The sequence below is a fragment of the Micropterus dolomieu genome, linkage group LG01, assembly GCF_021292245.1.
Source record: "Micropterus dolomieu isolate WLL.071019.BEF.003 ecotype Adirondacks linkage group LG01, ASM2129224v1, whole genome shotgun sequence".
Lineage (NCBI taxonomy): Eukaryota > Metazoa > Chordata > Actinopteri > Centrarchiformes > Centrarchidae > Micropterus > Micropterus dolomieu.
The window spans coordinates 51,489,849-51,510,225 of NC_060150.1; the positions used below are offsets into that span (position 1 = coordinate 51,489,849).

Here is a 20,377-nt window from a genome sequence, read left to right on the forward strand (position 1 = left end):
CCTTATTATCAGGCTGCTCGAAAAAGTCCATTAAGACTCTTCAGCTGATCCAGAATGCTGCAGCACGTGTTCTGACAGGAACCAGGAAAAGAGATCACATTTCTCCTGTTTTAGCTTCTTTGCATTGGCTTCCAGTAAAATCCAGAATAGAATTTAAAATCATTCTTCTTACCTACAAAGCTCTTAATGGTCAGGCACCATCTTATCTTAAAGAGCTCATAGTACCTTACTACCCCACCAGAGCACTGCGCTCCCAGAATGCAGGGTTACTTGTGGTTCCTAGAGTCTCCAAAAGTAGACTAGGAGCCAGAGCGTTCAGCTATCAAGCTCCTCTCCTGTGGAACCAGGTTCCAGTTTGGGTTCAGGAGGCAGACACCATCTCCACATTTAAGAGTAGGCTTAAGACTTTCCTCTTTGATAAAGCTTATAGTTAGGGCTGGCTCAGGTGAGTCCTGAACCATCCCTTAGTTATGCTGCTATAGGCCTAGACTGCCGGGGGATTTCCCATGAGGCACTGAGCTCCTCTCTCCTCTACTTTCTCTCCCTCTGTATGCAACCTTATCCCATTATTGCATGTTACTAACACAACTTCTCCCCTTTCTGGTAGTCTTGTGCTTTCTCGTCTCTCTCCTCTCTCTTATCACTTCCTGCAGGTTTTCTGGCTCTGGAGCTGTGGAGTCTGGATCTGTGGCTGCGGGTCACCTGCTGCCCCCGTGTTCCTGCTCGACACCCTCTGCTGCAATGACTATTGTTGCTAGTCTTATTGTTATTATAATCATTAACATTACGATGGTTACCATTAACACTATTATACATTATATCTCAATATATCTATTATATCTGTACCATTTTTCATTTAGTTTATAGCAACATTACCTTCACTGTCTGTACCTCTGTGTGTGTATATTGTGTAGGCTGCCTCTCTCTCTCTCTCTCTCACTCTCACACACACCCCCCAACCGGTCGAGGCAGATGGCCGCCCACCCTGAGCCATGGTTCTGCTCGAGGTTTCTGCCTCTTAAAAGGAAGTTTTTCCTTGCCTCTGTCGCCTAGTGCTTGCTCTTGGTGGGAACTGTTGGGCTTCTGTAAATAACATCATAGAGTACGGTCTAGACCTGCTCTTTTATGAAAAGCGCTGTGAGATAACTGTTGTTGTGATTTGGCGCTATAAAAAAAAAGAAAAAGAAAAGAAAGAAAAGTATCTTATCCACTGCTCCATTACCACCCCCGGCTATGGAGCCATTTTGCCACGCCCATATTTGAGATCCATATAATACGTACATTATAAGTACACTTCTGACATGTGTTCAAAGTTTTGTGAGTTCTGGGGGAAATTTAGGCCGTCATTTATTTAGGATTTATTTGCATCTGAATAGGGTCCTCGCATGTTTCATGCTCGGTCCCTAATAATGAGTAATGTTTTACATCTTTCAAGTAATTTGAACTTACACTGTCCATGAATTGATTTGCCTATTTCATGGTGACCATACAAGTGCATGATTAGGCAGCTGTGCTCTGGTTCTGCAGGACCAGCAGGAGACATTATTGTGCAAGCAGCAGAAAGAAAATGAATAGTTCTCACTGGCTGCACATGTTTGAGATGGTTTTGAGCAGCTGGGCAAATCTGTGCAGAGGACAGTGAGCTGGTAAACTACAAGAGAGGACATGATAGCATGACCACATGTAGAATGTGAAGGTTATTATGAAAAATTATGTTTGCTGAAACAGAAAAAGAATGACAGAGGCGCTACATCATGGTGTTCCCTCTGCAAAGGCCATTATACTGAACTTTCACCATCAGTCAGGTACCAAAGAAAACACTGAGGAAACACATGGTACTTTACTTTTAGTATACATTTACTTTAAGTTATTTTTTGTCTACTTGTGTATGCAAACTGATGCACTCAGGACTGATGTTGGTGTAATGAGCCTCCAACAACAGAGAAATCATGACATACTGTGAAAAACATACTGATGCTAAATACGTTTCTGAGCTGCTGCACACACAATCAAAAGTAAAAGTATGAAAGCTTTACCTTATCACTTTAGAAAAAATGCACATCTCCACCAATTAATCTTCAACTTTGCCTGCTTTAGTTTTTTATTTCTTCATATCCAGGGCTGACTCTGCATCCCTTAGACAATTCTGGTGTCCAGCAGTTGTAATTAAAGAAGATCCTCTGACATTAAACTGCGGGCTGTGATCAAACTCATTTCCAAAAAACCCTTTTTGGAATAAAAATCCTCAATTATCCTGCATTTTGGAACTTGTGTTGCTTCGATCCACAGACCTTACAAGAAGGACAACTCACCAGTTTAGAAAAACACCTGTACAATTTAACATAATCTAGAGCCCTCTCATAAATCCTATATTTATTATACCTGCGTTCAGTCAGTTTGGTGAAACAGTCAGAAAGGAGTTCATTATTAAAGCTGTTGCTGCACTCTACAGAAAGACAAAATTAAAATGAGATCAGATTTATTGCAGGCCAGTTGTATAGATGTTGTATTAATTGTACCGGTGTAGCTAGTAAACTGGTAACTTAGCGTAAAATACAAAGCAAGTTTTCAGTGCAAAGTAGAACTTGAGATAAAACTGATATTTGAGAGTTTTAAAAAAAGGCTGATACCAATAAATGAATCCAATATTCTGTTGCCCAGAATCTTTCCAATATTACTGGCATGGCCTCCAATCAGCAAACACCAGCAAAACTATTCCCAACAGACAAGTCTCGCTTGAGAAGGAGGGAGAGACAAACTCCTCTCTCCAATGCCGACTCATGTTTCCACCGGCGTCTTTGAGATTTCAGAGCGAGAACTGGTGTCACCATGAAGTTGAACTCATTGTGGATTACTTTCCAAGAACCCTGCCATTGCTGGTTCCTCATGTCCGGACAGAACTAGGTAAAATAAATCCTTCAAACCTTCTGCTTGGAACCTTTTTCAGAACTCATTGAAACTGACTGACTTTATTTGTTATTGACAGTTGATTTCAATTCTGAAGGATGAGGAGCAGGTGAATATCGGTCAGTGTCTTTGTTTCTATTATGTTATTTCTCCTTATTCAGCGAACTAAGAGGCTTGTGTGTATTTATGTATGTATAGCCGTTCTTTCATGCTGATGTTTTGGCCAGGTCTTTCTTGCAAAAGAAATTATATTAAGGATCAACTCATTAAAAAGCAGAACAGTAGGGCTTTTTAATGTTACAGTCAGTAGGAAGTTAGCTAGCGTTAGCTAACTAACATTACATTAAGAACAATCCACAGCCTACATTTTTCAGGATTTGTTTTAGGTTTTGGAAAGAGAATAAATCGTACTTTTCCTTTCAACCTCTCTGGGTAGCGACTGTAACTATTACAAGTTCCCCAGGAACAGTGTTTGACCATATCTTAGAAAAATACAGAAAGAAAGCTAGAAAACGACGGCTTTTGCACCTGAGCCAATGGAGTGCAGCCATGAAAGTGTCGGACCTCAGTTAGAGTGAGTTCTATACTGCATTGTGATTGGCCAGCTGTGTATTCGGGGCGTGGCTTAGCGAAGGGTCAATTGCCCTAAAGTAATACATTGAAGCCACTGCAGTCAGTTCAGCTGCAGCCATATACTGCACGGATTCAAAACATTTTGTACTTCTTGGTCATTTCAAATATACTGAAATTACCCTTTGAAGAATTGAAATATGTTTTGATGAATCACTGTGTCTCTGCTCTCTAGTGGACGAACTATGTAAATTATGCAAATAAATCTTTGACGGGCCATTTATACGCTGATGCTGAGGTATCCTTCTGGCTACAGAAACAAACCATCCTCTAAAAACCCAACACTGTCACCTCACCTTAGCATCCAGCCCGTCTCCTCGTCCAGACGTCCCCTGGGCGGCCATGTTCTCCCAAGTGACAATGAGGGCACCGCTGGGCTCCACGCCGTCGTCTCTAGGGAAAGCTTTCCTGATGTGCTCGGCGGCCCGACTCAGTACATCCGGACTGTCATCCTGCCTGAAGTGGACCTTCCCCTGTCCGTCACTGTTGTCCAGGTCTCCCAGCAGGGCTGCAATCATTTTGAAATTGCTGGGCATCTTCCCAAGGTACTCCTCCATAGCCGGAGGTTCAACAACGGCCACAAACCCATTGGTGTTAATCTGGAACAGAAGGAGGATATTTGTTAATGAAGGGTCGACTACAGTATGATTCATGTTTGTACAGTCCAGTTCCACCACTTCAGAAAAACTTTTCCACAGCATCATGTTTTTTTAGTGATGCACGATATGGATTTTTTTTCCCCACGATCCGATAACCAATTTCTTAGTTAATAACCTGTCATTTCTACACACCTGATAATAAGAAAGGCTACGCTGTCATGTGCTGCAAGATTAATAATTTAATATTGCAGTAATGTTAATGTCTTTATCCAGCCACTGAGCCGTCAAACTAAGCATACTCACTGGGCTAACGTCAGAAGTCCATATGTCCGTGGTAAAACTTACCGTAAAACTTTGATCAATAGCCCGGGCTTTTATTTGCTAAAATCACTGAACTGACCCTGCCTATATTTGGGACAGGCCTTTAATTCCTCTCACACAAAACTGAAACAGGCTACTATGAAACGGTTTATTTACTTCAAACAGAATATTACTTGTATAAAAATGTCATTCATTTGATCTAGCTCCGACAGACGGCTAATGCGCTTTTATTTTGAAGGCAGCGACGTAACGAAAACAACAGCAGGATGAGAGAAGTGTGGCAGAAGTTAGCAGACAGACAGCGATGGACTTCACATGACAGGATTCACAACACAGATTCATTTTTATGATTTGATTCTTTTGATGGGTGGACCCTTCCAGACTGAAGGCAGATAAATAAATAAGGAGCGGACACGTTCGGACTTAACGAGGCTTCAAAGGGAGTCGGCACTTTTCATCTCTTGTACCGTGCAGGTTACAGCGGTAAATCTATAATCGTTCTTTCAGACCAAACGCAAATTTAATCCTCGCGACGCTTAGTACATTCGCTGCCCGACAGGAAATCGCATTGTATGTAAACTCACCGCCCCAAACGCTTGCTTCGCTTTTGGTCTGAAAGCACAGTAAGAATTAGACTTTGGGGTTCGTTGTTTCCGTTAAATGAAGTGAACGACTGAATTGTGGAGAATCTAACTGATCTAACGAGGTGCAGCATGTCCACACTGACATGTTGATCACACGTTTAAACATTAATATTTATATTAACGATCTGAGCAGCTTAGAAGAAGCTTAGAAGCATCTTAGAAGCAGCTAAAGCGGCGACCCCGCAGGTTTTTAAGAGGTTTTACATCCAATTTTAGCTGCTGCTTTGAATATTTTTAGCAAATCTTCATCACGATTAAATTTCAGTTGACTTGTAAGATTTGTTGTGTTGAAACTTGGAAAACATTTCCCTCCTGTTGGAACCTTTGCAGAACCAACGTCTTCCCCTGAAACTGTAAAAAAAAAATTAGAACCGCATTGTTGGATTCATTATCGGCCAAAATTGTATTTTTCCAATTATCATGCATTGTTCATTCATATCTCCTAATTATGACATCTTATACCTGTGAGAACCTCTCTTTACTTTTATTATGAGCTCAGTTATAATTCTGACAAATGTTGTACTTATTATTCTCTAACAAATGGAACAGGGTATGATCTAAAAAAGTATGACTCAGCATATCATAATAGTTTGGACTATTGACCTGCTGGGAACGGATAATGGCCGTGACCTTGAAGGAAGAAGAAGCTACAAAGAAGAAGAAGGAGGAGGAGAAGAGATAATGTTTGTTAGTTTGTTTTAAAAATGTCTGAGAGGGAGTGAGGAGAGACGGGAGGTCAGCCGGTCCTGTTCCAGGCTTCAGTACAGAGAGACCTCCAGTTAAAGCTCCTCTCTCCTCTGCAGCTCTGTTCGCTTTGTCGGACCATAGGAATTCCACCCAATAACTTCCTCCTTCACTCAGAAGAAAAGATCTTTTTAGCCTCATTAACTCAAATCCGCCTCTCTCTGAACGGAGAGCAAATGCCACAGTCAGTGTTTGAGCCCAGAACTATGAAGTGTATCTGAGGAGACTGTTTCAGGTTTTTAATGTGATCATTTATCTGAACCAGTAAAAGGAGCCGTGCGTGGAGTTACATTTCATTTAAACGATCTATAAATAATTAAAAATGTTGTTGTGTATTTTTATTTGACCAGATAAGATATTTCACATTACGAAAAAATATAAAGGGTCGACCCAACAATAATCAAAACACGATATCTTATTATAACAATGTTTAGAAAATATAAGAAAAGCTGGTTATTTTCTTGGTGAAACACTTGTTTAGTCTTGTCAATGTCAATGTCAAAATTGTGTAAAAAAATCTTATCACATTTTCCAAGGACCCAAGAAGACGTCTTCAAATGTCTTGTTTTGTCTGAGCAGACAAAGAATTTCAGTTTTCAATGATAGAAAACAGAGAAAAGCAGCAAAGCTCAACTCAACCTTCTACCTTTAATGAACTGGTCAGTGATTTCAATAACCTGTTGTTTCTCAGCGTTAGATGCCACTACACCTTTAACAAGCAGGTCAGCTGCAGCAATCATAAATGATGCTATTTGTAGCTGCAAGCAAGACTGCACATGGAAGAGCATTAGACTATTCTCACTCCGAAAGGATGCAAGAACAGCTCACTTCTCAGGATTAATTACCAATAATAAAAACAATCACTGAGGCCCGTTAAGCACAGTCAATCAGCTCGTCCATCCTCCACCTGCTGCCACCTCAACTGGAGAGTGTGTGAACTGTATTTATCATTTCTTGTCGACAAAATCAACAATATCAGGTCAAACATTGTGCCCCAGCTCTCTTCTTCTGATCCACCCTTCAGTGGTGGATGAAGTATTCATATCCTTTCAGGGCTCAACTGTAAACTTTTTAGCAAATGGCCCTCAACCTTACTGGCCCGAAGACAATTTTTACTCTCTCCCTCCAAAAGTTATTTATCAGTGTTACAACAAAACTAAAGACTTATAAGTTATGTTATACTGTTAACATGTTTAATCGGTTATTAAATACATCCTGGATAAAAAAAACTCAACTAAAATGTAATCAGAGTTAAAATTACGAAAAATAAAAAGGTTAACAAAACAATTTACTTTTAAAACAAAATATACTAAGACTCAAACATGACGTGCTCTCTCTCCTGCTGACTGCCATTTAATAAAAAAAATGTACACAGAGCAGCGGATACAAGTGGCCTCTATCCTGATTGACGACGTCGACTAAAAAAATTTGTCAATGTGAAATTTCATTATCGAGGCATCGTTACGTAGATGCTGTTTAAGGAAAAGATAGCAATCTTCATATTAGGAACATTTCTGGTTGTTTATTTGTAACTGCAATGCACTGCAGGAAGTGCTGGGGGCAGTATCGCTTCCACTGTCTGCCATGACTGCTTGACTACTCACGAAGAAGAAGCTTTCATCCGAGATGCGGAAAGTCAAGTACAAAGAGGCAAACAGCAGAACGCCTTTTGTTTTTTTACAAGTTTTGTTTAGTTTAATCACTAAATACACTTTTGGTCGGTTTTGAGGCCATTTGAATATTGGCGGTTTTAACAAAGTTGATGGCGAATCGAAAATGTGCTCAAATGTCTTCGGGGTTGAGAAGCTCCACAAGTACCCGCGGGGTTAAGGCTCATTTATACTCCTGCGTTGGGTCACAAGTATAAATGCCTGTCTACGTGCGTAGCTACGGTCAAATATATTGATCCACTGTGTTACAGCCGCCGTTTTGGCCGCTAGTAAAAGTTACTTCAAAGCACAGGCACTTCCTGTCGGCTCTGAGTCATTGTGAGCCTACCCATCCAACCAATCACAGAGCTTACGGTCCGCGTCGCCTCGACGTGTACATTTTTGAGGAGGTGCACGTCAGGTTACGGTGTAGGTGACGGTGTAGGATAGGGGGCTACGCAGAGGCTATGCTGTCGATTTGACGCAGAAGTATAAATTGCACTTTAGAGGTGCCAGCCGCCCTGGTCGCAGTTACTCGGACCACTGCAGCAGCAACAACAGAGCTGCAGAGACAGAGGAAAGGCTGTGTTTCCTTTTTATATACAGTCTATGTTTCCTATACGTTCATTTATTTATGGCAGCCCGCCACAATATCAACGCTGACCGCAACATACTGATTTTGTTTTGTTTTTTATTTTACTAGGCCTATTTAAAATCTTATTTGATTGCAGATCAGTGCCGTAGTGCATTTGCGCAGCACATCCTCTCGCTCGTCTCTCTCTCTCCCTCATGAACACCGCAGCACAAATCTGTCCAACACAACGCTGGCAATGTCAGAGACCCAGCTTTAAAAAAGTTAGTAGTGAGTAATGGTTTAAAGTACATCAAGGAACATCTGGCTCGTGATGTAGCCTACAGAACATTCTACACTGAGTTACTGCCTAAAACTTATAAGAACATTTGAAAAATAAACTACAGTAGTAGTATGAAAGGGGGCTGTTGCTTTATTATTCTAAATAGACATTACATTGTTAGTGTTCAGTTGTGGTTATAGTACTTGCTCTTATTTTATATAGTTCCAACAATCTTTCTTAAACAGTTAAAAGTTTTAAAGTTTGTATAAATCAGTGACTTTTACTTTTCTTCTTCCCTGGTTTCCCCCTGCCTTTGATACTGGTGTTCATTCTGAATAGTAAACCTTGTTCACTTAATGCTAACGTTAGCTTGTTAGGCTGTGTGTTGGAGATCAGTAATTCACTTGAAAGATATTTAATTAGTTAAATGGTTTAATTAGGGTTAGGGGGTCACAAAAATATTTGTGACCAGTTGACTAATCAAATAAATAATTAACAGATTAGTCGCCTACGAAAATAGTCATTAGTTGCAGCCCTACACAGGACCATAATTTACTAAATGAAGCGACAAGGCCATAAACTCATTAGGAAAGTGTTTACTGAGGTAATAAATCAGCTGAGAAGTAGCAACATTTTATTTCTAATGGAACCGGTCTTCTTTCTGCAGCCAGCAGACTCGCCCCCTGTTGGCTGTTAGAGAGAATGCAGGTTTAAGTTCCCTCTGCATGGTTTCACTTTCATACCCAAATGGCTGCTTGATTGAGATCCGAAAAATAACATTTGACAACCACTCGTCGCGTAACTACAGATCTGGATTGGACAACGATGCACGATCCATTGTAAAAAGTCTGAAAATAGTGATAAATGTTGTCACAGTTAGCCCAAAAACACACTATCACAATGTTTGTTTTATCAGTCCAAACCTCAAAATGTTTTGAAATGTTTTTACATGAAAAATGACTTCAACGATCATCAAAATAGTTGCCAATTAAATTTCTCTCACTAATCTAATGTACCAGCTGTACTTGTATAAACTGTTGGAGTTTAATTTATAACAAATCATGTTTTGTTATAAATTAAACAGTTTATCATATGTTCATCAAATGTTTTGTGTGTAAAAATCTTAATTTGTAAAGTAAATGAAGCTGTCAGATAAATGTAATGACGTAAAGAGTACAATATCTCCCTCTGAGATGTAGTGGAGTAGAAGAAGAAAGTCGTAGAAAAGAAAATAGAAATCGTCAAATTTGTACTTAAGTACAGTACTTGAGTAAATCTACTTAGTTACTGCCAACTATGATATCATATATCTATATCTATCTATACAGAACAAAATTTTAACGCTTTGGTTTTTGCCCCCATTCATCATGAGTTAAACTCAAAGATCTAAGACTTTCTCTATGTACACAAAAGGCTTATTCCTCTGTCAAAATCAAATCAAAATCCAGAAACCAGTCAGTATTTGCCTCACGCAGTGCAACACATCTCCTTCACATAGAGTTGATCAGGTTGTTGATTGTGACCTATGGAATGTTGGGCCACTCCTCTTCAATGGCTGTGAGAAGTTGTAGTCAGATCGAGGCCCTGATAAGGACCACGAGCATGCAGATGAGCTTCCCTGAGACGGTTCCTGACAGTTTGTGCAGAAATTCTTTGGTTATGCAAACTGATTGTTGCAGCAGCTGTCCGGGTGGCTGGTCTCAGACGATCTTGGAGGTGAAGATGCTGGATGGCAACAGGCAACAGCTCTGTGGACAGCATGCCAATTGCACGTGACTGTATGGCTTGTATCCGCTGCTCTTAGTGCATTAAAAAGCTTCTTAGGAGTTGGCTGTTCATATTTCTGGTAAGTACTTTTGTTTTAAGCCAGCCAAAATTAGCTTCCAACATGCTAACCAAGCTAGCTAGCTCCACCCCTCTTGCCCAAACATGGTCACATCTAGCTCCAAAAAAAACATGGTGACGGCCAAAAGGCCAAACTCAAGGCTTCAAAACGGTAGTCCACAAACCAACAGTTAACACACACCACAGTCATCACACCACAAACGTAATAACTGAAAAGGTGTTTTTCTGTGATAATGTGAACATGTCCTTAGTCTTAGAGTGAATTTGGTTTTCAGTTCATATTTTGAAGACCGTTTCTTAAAGCATCCGTCATCAGGCAGGGGACCTTCATTGGAATCATTTTTATCACATCAACATGAAGTCAGCTGCAGCGACTGTGGTCGAAGGGAAAGTTATCCTCCATCCAGTGTGAGCTGGTACTGATTGTTTGGCTCAGGCCTTAAACACACCAGCAGCTCCAGACATAAACTGTGTATCTTATACCGTCGTCTATCTTATCTCAGCACGTACATTCAGCCAGGCAGAGAGAAAACAGCTGTTCTGCACAGAGACGTCTATTCATACGACACGTGTTTCAAATTTAACTGTTTCACTAAATCATACTGAGACAAACAGACCCTCATATTTAAGATCCTGTCAGCTCTCATCTTAACCTCACTCTCAAACCTAAACTGTTTTGAGATGTGTGAAACTTCTGAGAGACAGAATCTGAAAACCAAACAAACATCACACAAAACCATCTCCCTGGCTAAGCAACACTTAAAATATGTTTTTTGTTTTAACCTTGTTTTAACTATAATTATTATTTATTAACTTTTGCATTCTGCTTCTGTATCTCCTTTTTTTATAACAGTCTCATTCAAAAAATCCTTCAACCGATTGCCAAACAGAACGGTACAGTACGAAACGTTGCACAAGCTGCAGATTCGTCCATAATAACATTGTTCCTACAGAAGGACGCTTGGTTGAAACATTTCATACACATTTCTTTCTAATTCAGAATGAAATATATTCAAATGTTTGGAAACGTCATGATCTGGACGACATTTTAAATTCTGTTTTGTGGGAGTTAATGATGGGATACGTGGAGAAACATGTCGGTGTAACAAAAATACAAGACTGCTGTTTTGACCCTTTAGAGCAGAATTTCCGTCATTTAAACCTTTTGGGGGAACATATTCCTTACATACTTATGCCTTTATCAACTAAATCAAAATATAGCTCTGTATCTTCTCTCACTGCTCTAAAATAGCAGTTTGCAAGCAAAAAACCAAAACCAGCCTCACATTTGGCGTTGATGGCTGCAGTTTGTGCAGGACAGTCAGTATTTTTGGTTAAGGTTTTCAAAGCCTCATTTCACACCTGAGTACAGAGTTATTTTGGGTCTCCTGCAGGAAAAGTCGGGTTCAAAATTGAAAGAACCATGAATTGGTTAAGACCCATGTGTTTGGATTCGGCTCCTCGGCTCCTAACTTCCTACATATCTCAGCTCCTGACTGAACTGCAGTGAACATTTACAGTCCATCAAAGTGTCTCTTATCTGCCAGGAGCCGCTACGCCGACCTAACGTCACCTCATTTGTTACGTCAAAGCATGAAGAAGAGCGTCCTTCTGTTTCCAGTCCTGGACCGTGGTGGACCGCAGCAAACGCTTTGGTGCGAGGCAGGAAGCAGCTCCAACATGACAAAGCGTTTACTTCAACACGGCGTGAATCTGAAGGAACGCATCGTGTTCAACGTGTCGCACTCTCCCAGCTACAACGATGCCCCAGATCCAGCTAACGCTAACAGCAGCAACGTCTCAGGTACAAAACACAGGTGAGCTGACGTTCACCTTTTATACTGAAGGGAAACCAACGATGGCTACAAATGATTCAATAGATATTTCTCTTAGAGACGAGTCCCCAGAGACGCCCCTCTAGGACAGACTCCTTTCACTTTAGCCACGAAGGGGAAGATGAGCGAGGAGGAAGACGATGAAGGTCATCGAGTGCTGACAAGATCTGTGGTGAAGGAACCAGAACCAAGATTCTATAAGTAGAATCAGAATCAGTAAAATTTAATCGATACCCAACCCGACGTATAGCTGGACATGAAACTCTCCTGTTAGATCATCAGAACAAAAGATGAACCATATCTTGCTCTTTAATTAAAGTCAAAGCTACAAAATAAAAAAATTTAAAAATCATCAAAGCTAAAAGAAGCCATTCAAACTGTCAGAAGTTGAGAGACATATTTTAGAAAAAAGACGTGATTTAATCCTCAACAGGAGGAAATGACTCCGCCTGAGAGGAGGAGAAGCAGGTAGATAACACACCTTCACAAGCGACCAGCAGCAGACAGTTCAAAGGTTGGAGTCTCAGCGCTCTGAGGACATGAAAGAAGAAGGAAATATCTGAGTTTGAGATGCTGCGAGATGAGAGAGTAGATGAAATAAGAGCCCAGGAGGAAAGCTGTCTTGCTTGACTGCCTCTGTAAAGTCTGGAGGGCTTCAGCCCCCACCACCAGTCCCGACGAGACTTCCTCCAGAGAAACGCATGAATGGCAGCAGAATATGGGTGAAAAGGCTGGGGTCTCCCAGCAGGTCTATGACTTTAGAGACGACGCCTGCAGAGATGAAGACCCTCGAGCTTCATTACAGAGCAGACAGGAAGTCTTTTGTCTGAGAGGATCAAGCTAACAGCTAACGACGCTGCCAAACCCAAACCTGTAATAAGCTAACAGGAGGATGACAGGCTAAGGTAGCAGCCGTCTCTCTCTTAATTTTTCTTTCAGCAGAAACACATGTAAAATTGTGTGTTTAAACATGCACATGAGGCAGTAGCTCAATAAATATGCACTCATTTGCATCTATTTCAAGAACAAAAACTCCGTTTCAACACACTAGTTTCTATATCAAACCTGCGTGATGACGATAATTCTAGGGATGCACCGAAAATTCACATTTTTTACATTTATTTTGCCTTTCTTTTACCACTGCGTAAATTAAACAGTCAAATGTGTTTTTTCCTCAGTGTGTCCCACAGGATGTGGAGAGACTATAGTGGGGGGGTCCGACGCCCGAGAGGGTCCGATTAAGTAAATTACATGTTTCCATTTACTTTTAATGGCCACATGTAATATGTTTTATACTTTCTGTGAATATAATCCAATTAAACTTATTTCCATCCTGCACAGATGCCTTATTTTAAAAACCAGACGTTGTCACATGTGTATCCTCACGCTAAATCCATCCAGTCCGAGCCAGTTTGATAAATAATGTTTTAAGTGGTTCTCGTACGGCGTAACATGAAGACTTCACAGCCTGTCTTCAGGTAGGACTCTCATACTGCAACACTTGTCTTTGTAAAGAGACAAACTGACAGGATAAAGTCTCTAACCTGCCTGTCAGCTCGCTCTGGGCCGCTTCAGTTACCCTAAAGGCTTGAATACGTGTGCACTCCAAATGTAGGTGCTGCTAGCTTAATCTCCTTCTCACAGAGGAGTGACAGAAACACTCAAAGCGATTCTTTTCTAAGAAGTCAGCCACAGATGGAGTGGATGTGCTGGGAGACAGTTCAGCAGAACAGCGTCTGCAAAGGTCTGCTCTTAGGTCCGCAGCAACACAGCTGCCATGTTTGAAGTCGATTGGACAAACGGTTCCTGACATAATTGACACACAGAGATTTCTTCCTTTAGAGATATTTTTTATATATTATATATATTCCAACTCTTCTCTCCCACAAAAACTATTTTAACCACGGACTTAAGTATATGACAGCACTTCATTTATCATATTTTATCTTATTTAGTGATCATATTCATTTTACTGTGAGCATGTCTGAGCGAGGTGAATGGAAACAATTCTTTTATGAGAGATTACAAATTTTGTTGTATGTTACATGCAATGACAACAAAGGCATTTAATTCAACTCACTCTCTCAGGTCCTCTGCTGCTGCTCTGCTTAATGCACCAAGAATGAACGGTAAAGTGTTTGGTGAAGCAGCGTTGTGTTTTTATGTACTGATTGCTTGAAACATCCTCTATAATTAAGAGAAGCTACCTCTGTAGATTGTTCAGCTCAAGTCCTACTTTTTATGCTTTTGCTTTTAGCTGATTAAACGCACTTTTATTCATGCTTTTATTTGATTTTACAGCCCTGTCTGTTACCCTTTTTCTGGTTTTAATACCTGTGTGTTGTGCATGTGCGTGCTGCTGTATTTATGTATTAGTTCCTCGTTTAAGCGCTTGTGAACATATAGCACTTTGAGCTGCACTGAAAGGTTCTTTACAAATAAAGACTGTTATTGTTATTATTAAACATGTGAGGAAAACTTTCCATTAAACACGATGTGGCAGCCTGGAAGGAAGAAAAACATGATATTTATAAGATTGTCAGCTGGAACATAAAGTTGATGTAGTTTGTACTTCATACACTAATGTGGAAAATCTCTCCAATGTACTTTAAAAGGCAAAAGTTGTGTAAAGCCTAAATTCTGGACGTCTCTGCTGCATACTCTCCGCAGTAAACGACCTGTTTGTGCACGCAGCAACAAATGTACTGTAATAATACATGCAGCAGTGAGTTCACACATCCTCCTCCGTGGAAACCTGCCAGGACGCCGCTGACATCACACATGTCCGACCCCTGAGATCATCATTATCAGCGTGAGAACAGCGGAGGGAGGGAACGCACTGAGCGCTGCCATCTGTTTTTTTTGGGGGGGGGGGACAGATGTCTCGAATCTATATGTTCCAGATGTGGAAACTCTACAAGGACGCTCCGCTTCCTGCCGATGGCCGGAAAAACCTCCTCCTCCTCCTCCAGGAGGTTTTTATTTCACAATCGGCTGTACACTGTTTTACAAACCTGACGTCACTTTGAATGTAAAAGAAAGCTGGAGAAGTGTCACTGATAATTACTGGGGAACCACAGAGCAACAGGATACCACTCATTTTGGGTGGCGGTGTGTGTGTGTGTGGGGGGGGGTAGACACTTAAAAGAGGGGACTTACGGACTCACAACAACTGATAAGAGCTATACCCTGTGGGAAAATCAGGAAGAGCAGGCTGAGAGACAAACACTGAGATGTCATCAAAATGTCATAAAAATCTCTGTTACTGTACAACATTCAGACTGAACGCGTATTTAATTTTTGTGTCACTTTTCTCATGTGAGCTTTATTGCTGGACTAATGGTGCTTTCAGACCAAAAGCGAAGCGAGCATTCGGGCCGGTAAGTTTACATACAAAGTCAATGCAAAGACGTGTAGATCCGCGATTTCCAGTCAGGCGGCGCGAAGGAATTCGCATGACGCTGACTCGCGATAGCCTATCAGTGATTGTCCATACGTCACGGACAGCTTCAGAGCGTTGTGTGGAGAGGGCCAGGGAGTGCGGGCGATTGAAAATCTGCAGGCCGGCTGAGAGCTGCTAAACTTGGGGGAGAGGAGCAGAGAGCAGCGCTCTAGCTTTTGGACAAATAAACACCCGTGGTCGGACTGGACTTTGTTCGCAACTACGCCGTTTGCTCGAGGGAGGAGCGCGGAGTAAACTGCTTTTATTAAATAAGCTTTTGACTTTAGTTTATAGGATTACAACGTTTATTTATCTTCACACAAATGGATCTGGTTTAATTTAGATATAAGTGTATATGATGGTCATATAACCAGCAGTGGTAGGTCCTGCCATGCAAGACGTTGGACAATCATCAGCAGAAAAATGACGACAGTACTGGTGGTGTTACGTTTATGTTCAACAGGAAGCAGTTTTCACATTCTTACACAGTAAAAAGCTTCTGACTTTAACACTGGAGACCATCCATGAACCATGAAGATGATCACTGACACTGGCACTTTGGTCGTTGCCATCTTGTGTTTTTGCCACCAGGCAACGGAGAACCACAGAACAGCGGATACGAGTCACCTTTATCTATCCTAAAGCCTCCCCTGCTTCCTGGTCTCTGTTCCTCTAAATGGGACCATAGTTTACTAAATGAACATCATGCTGTGTTGAAGAAGACTTGAAACTAGCGACTGAGACCATAAACTCATCAGGAAAGTGTTTACTGAGGGAATAAATCAGCTGAGAAGTAGAAACATTTTCTCATAGACTTCTATACAATCACACTTCTTTCTGCAGCCCATGGAGTCGCCCCCTGCTGGCTGTTAGAGAGGATGCAGATTTAAGGCTCTTCAGCTTCACTTTTCAGACCTGGAGGTTCCTGCTACATTTAGACCAGAGATGCTCACAAGTCTTTGAGCAAGAGTCCAAGTCAAGTCTCAAGTCTTTGAGCAAGAGTCCAAGTCAAGTCTCAAGTCTTTGAGCAAGAGTCCAAGTCAAGTCTCAAGTCTTTGAGCAAGAGTCCAAGTCAAGTCTCAAGTCTCTGAGCTAGAGTCCAAGTCAAGTCTCTGAGCTAGAGTCCAAGTCAAGTCTCTGAGCTAGAGTCCAAGTCAAGTCTCTGAGCTAGAGTCCAAGTCAAGTCTCTGAGCTAGAGTCCAAGTCATACATTTTTCTGGATTTGTAAATGTAATTATATGTTCTCCTTTTAACATCTCTGCGTAGCGACTGTAATTATTACAAGTGCCCCAGGAACAACGTTTGACCATATCTCAGAAAAATACAGCAAAAAAAGCTAGAACACGACTCCTCTTGCATACGAGTCAATGGAGCACAGCAATGAAAGTGTCAGACCTCAGATAGAGCGAGTCCTATACTGCACTGTGATTGGCCAGCTGATTATTCGGGGCGTGGCTTAGCAAAGGGTCAATTGCAAAAGAGATCATGGCTGTTTCTCAAACTGTGTTCTTGTCTGTACTTGTGTTCTTGTGAAATGTCTTCTTTTGTGGCCCAAGTACTGTCCCAATACACAAGTTTGCATTTTGGCAAGAACGGTTAAAAATCCCAGAAGTGTTTTTGACACGCCAATTTTACCGAGGATGCATTGGTTGGTAACTTGTGTGAACATGACGGCAGAGATATACCAGCATTCATTTTGACATTCAAGTGAGGGGCTGAAAGAAGCTGAGATAGAGGCCAACAACAGAACATTTTTTACTATTTTCGTACGTTATTTCATCACTAAATCCACTTCTGAGACGGTTTGAGGCGACAAATCAACTGTGTAGATGTCGAATATTGGCAGTTTTACTAAAAATTATGGCGAATCTAAAATGTGCGCAAACATTTTTGGAGCTGTGACGCTCCGCAACCGTCAACGGTGGGAGCTAGCGAACCAGCCAGCGGGGGGGAAGCCAACGAGCCGGCTGGCCAGTTAGCTCACAGAGGCCTCAACAGACAAGCAGACCACTACAGCCAGAGAGTCCAGCAACAACGGCAGAGTAAAAACCCACAGGTGTAAGATAGTTTTAACGTTCGAACCATTGTCTTTTGTCATTACATTCTGAGTAATTTTGTAAGATTTTAACTTCAATTAAGAGACATCTTGATGATGTACAAAAAAATCTGGTCTTGTGAAACTTTGGAAAAAATGATCAGAAATAGTATGAAAGGGGACTGTCTTTGCTTTATTATTAATATTATTATTATATTAAGACATTACATTGCTAGTGTACAGTAGAGTTGTGGTCACAGTATTTGTTTTTTATTTGGTTTTATTTTATATAAATTATTTTATGTGCAAATATATCTTGGTAAGTTAAAACCTACAATAAACCCAATTCTGATCTTTTTGTCTGCCTAATTACGCAATACACTGCAAACACTTATTTGGCCACAATTGTGATTATTCCGTCAAAAGAAACGTTAAAGTTTCACAAAGACATAACTTTGCTGTTACTACGGACATAAAGTGATGTTGAGTCCGAGTCAAGTCTAAAGTCTTTTTCAGGACGAGTCTCAAACTCGAGTCCCCATTTCTGGTTCAGACCAGACCAACTTGTCAGTCTGTCTCTCAGTCCTGTCTGACTTCCTGTCTGTGGCTCTTAGCTCTGAGCCCACTGGTTCCTACTGAAGACATTAGTCTTTAAAAACACCTCACAAAAACATAATTTTAAATAAAGGCTCAGTAATTTCCTAAAACAGCTGCTCCCTGTAGTTTTTAAATCAAACAGGAGGCAATAGTGCATTTGATGGGGACTATATTCTGCGGATTAATTTTATGTCCCTTAAAAATGTAATGTTTGTACTTTGGAAGAAGCTAAAAAGGTGTCAAGGAATCACAGACTTGAAAATATAATCTGAGGTCTGTGCTCGTTAATAGTTTATAACCATCTGCCTGTTAAATTTACTCTTGTGTAAGAAATACTGACATGGTGTTTTCTTCACTTGTTGTTGTTGTCGATGTTGAACAGGCCTGGGTTTCAAACCTCAATCTTTTTTATTTAATGCAGCCCTAAAAGTCTCCGTAGAACAGGTTATTGAAAACTTGTTCAGTAGATTTTTCAACCAACAGTTGATGATTTAAATCAACATTTTAACTTTATTTTATTCAGACAAAGTTCTTGTTCAGCTGTCAAAGCCTCAAAGGAAATCTCTCTGGTTTCACTACAGAAAATATGTTACCTACTGATGTCCTAATGCTTAGATCACAGTGTGGACAGAGAGTGTTGGACAGAGAGATCCAACCAATCAGCTGAAAGACCAAACAACATTGCAGCTTGTGGGGTAAAATCAACAGGACCAGCGTCCGTATATTTCCTGTCCTGTATGTGAACGCTGATTTATCCTCCAACAACAAACTTAATGGACACGTCTGCTCAGATTTTAACATGTTTGGCCTGCGGCATCTGAAATAACGTGGAACTCATCCCTTCGACTTCCTGTAGAGACACGAGTGGTCTGTGTGGTCTGTTGTTTTAACACGGGGATGGAAAACAAATGGTGACGTGACTGAAACAACACTCAACGTGGACGAATTGGTTGCACTGATGCACCTAAATTTTTCACTTAGCTGCACTGGCACAAAATTTAGGCGCACCCAAATTTTTCCCAGCACCTTTAGCGCCGTTCTAACCTTCTGTCATTTCCTATACACACACTGATAGTTATGTGAATGGTTACATAAGACACTGTTCCCACTTTAGGTCCAGTAGCTGCAAAGGAGCATTGTTAATGGTTAATAAGTGTATAATAAAGGGTTTATTAGCCTTTATAAGGCATTTTTATAAACCTCTCATAGTCTGATTACTGTCATTAAACATGTCTTATTAATAACATCTATAAGTTTTCTATTAATAAGTTTCTAATAAGTGCTCATAAATATCTTACAAGCCAATAATAAGAGTTTAATGATATAATTAAAACTAATTAAGTCTCATTAATGTTATTAAACCTCTTATTAAGGTTTATAAGATATATATCTCTTGTTTAACTAAGTTTCTAGTAAGAGCCTATAAGTGTCTTGTAACAATAAATTAGTTAAATGTGCTTCGGTTAACACACACACACACACACACATATATGTTTATAAGCATTTTAAAGAGGTGGTATTATGGTTTTTGGCTTTTTCCCTTTAAAAGTTCTTATAAGTGACTTATCAACTGTTAATTACTGCTTATTACAAGCACCTTAATATAAAGTGTTACCCATTAGTGTAAAACAAAACTTAAAGTAGTAAATGTAGTTTTTGATGAAATCACTTATTAATATAATCAAATTCTCGCTGCCTTATTGTCAATGGGCTCAAAAGTCACTTAGAAATGAAGCACACGCCTGTTTTCTCCGTTGCTCGCATCAGCCACTATTCTGCTTTTAATGTGGGGACACCGGGTCGGATTCAGCCCTGTGCGCGCTCCCGAGCCTCTCACGCTACAGCGACAACACGGCAGCTAACGACATGCAGTCCACTAACAGCATAAACATAACCGGCTCACAGTAAAACACGGGCTCCACGTAAGGCCACAAAACAACAATAAAGGTTTATGTGCTGAAGCCCATCAGACCAAACAGGTTCAGATGATGTCGAGCAAGAACAAAGCGAGCATTAGTAAAGCTGGAGAAACACAGAGAAAGTCACGTTAGCTCGCCGGCTAACACCGAGCAGTTGCTAATGTTATCCGGTGCAAAGTTGTATCGCTTTCCACATTACTTCACCAACTAACGCGACCCATGTTACTTTCCTGTGTACCACTGGTATTATGTCAAAGTGTCAAAGCCTGCAAGAAATGATGTAACGGTAAAAAGCAAATGTGGATCGATTTGTTTACTGTCCCCTAGTGATGCAGCCACGAGCAGCCAGCTAACGC

At 40.7% G+C, this 20,377-nt stretch overlaps 1 protein-coding gene across 1 annotated transcript in view; it reads right to left on the reverse strand.

The window, feature by feature from the left end:
* Nucleotides 1–20,377, reverse strand: part of LOC123969148 (nidogen-1-like) — a 65,634-nt gene that overhangs the window by 38,223 nt on the left and 7,034 nt on the right. The window contains exon 2 of the mRNA XM_046046274.1: nt 3,834–4,136. Coding sequence (XP_045902230.1) covers nt 3,834–4,136 — 303 coding nt within the window. The remainder of the gene's footprint in view (nt 1–3,833; nt 4,137–20,377) is intronic.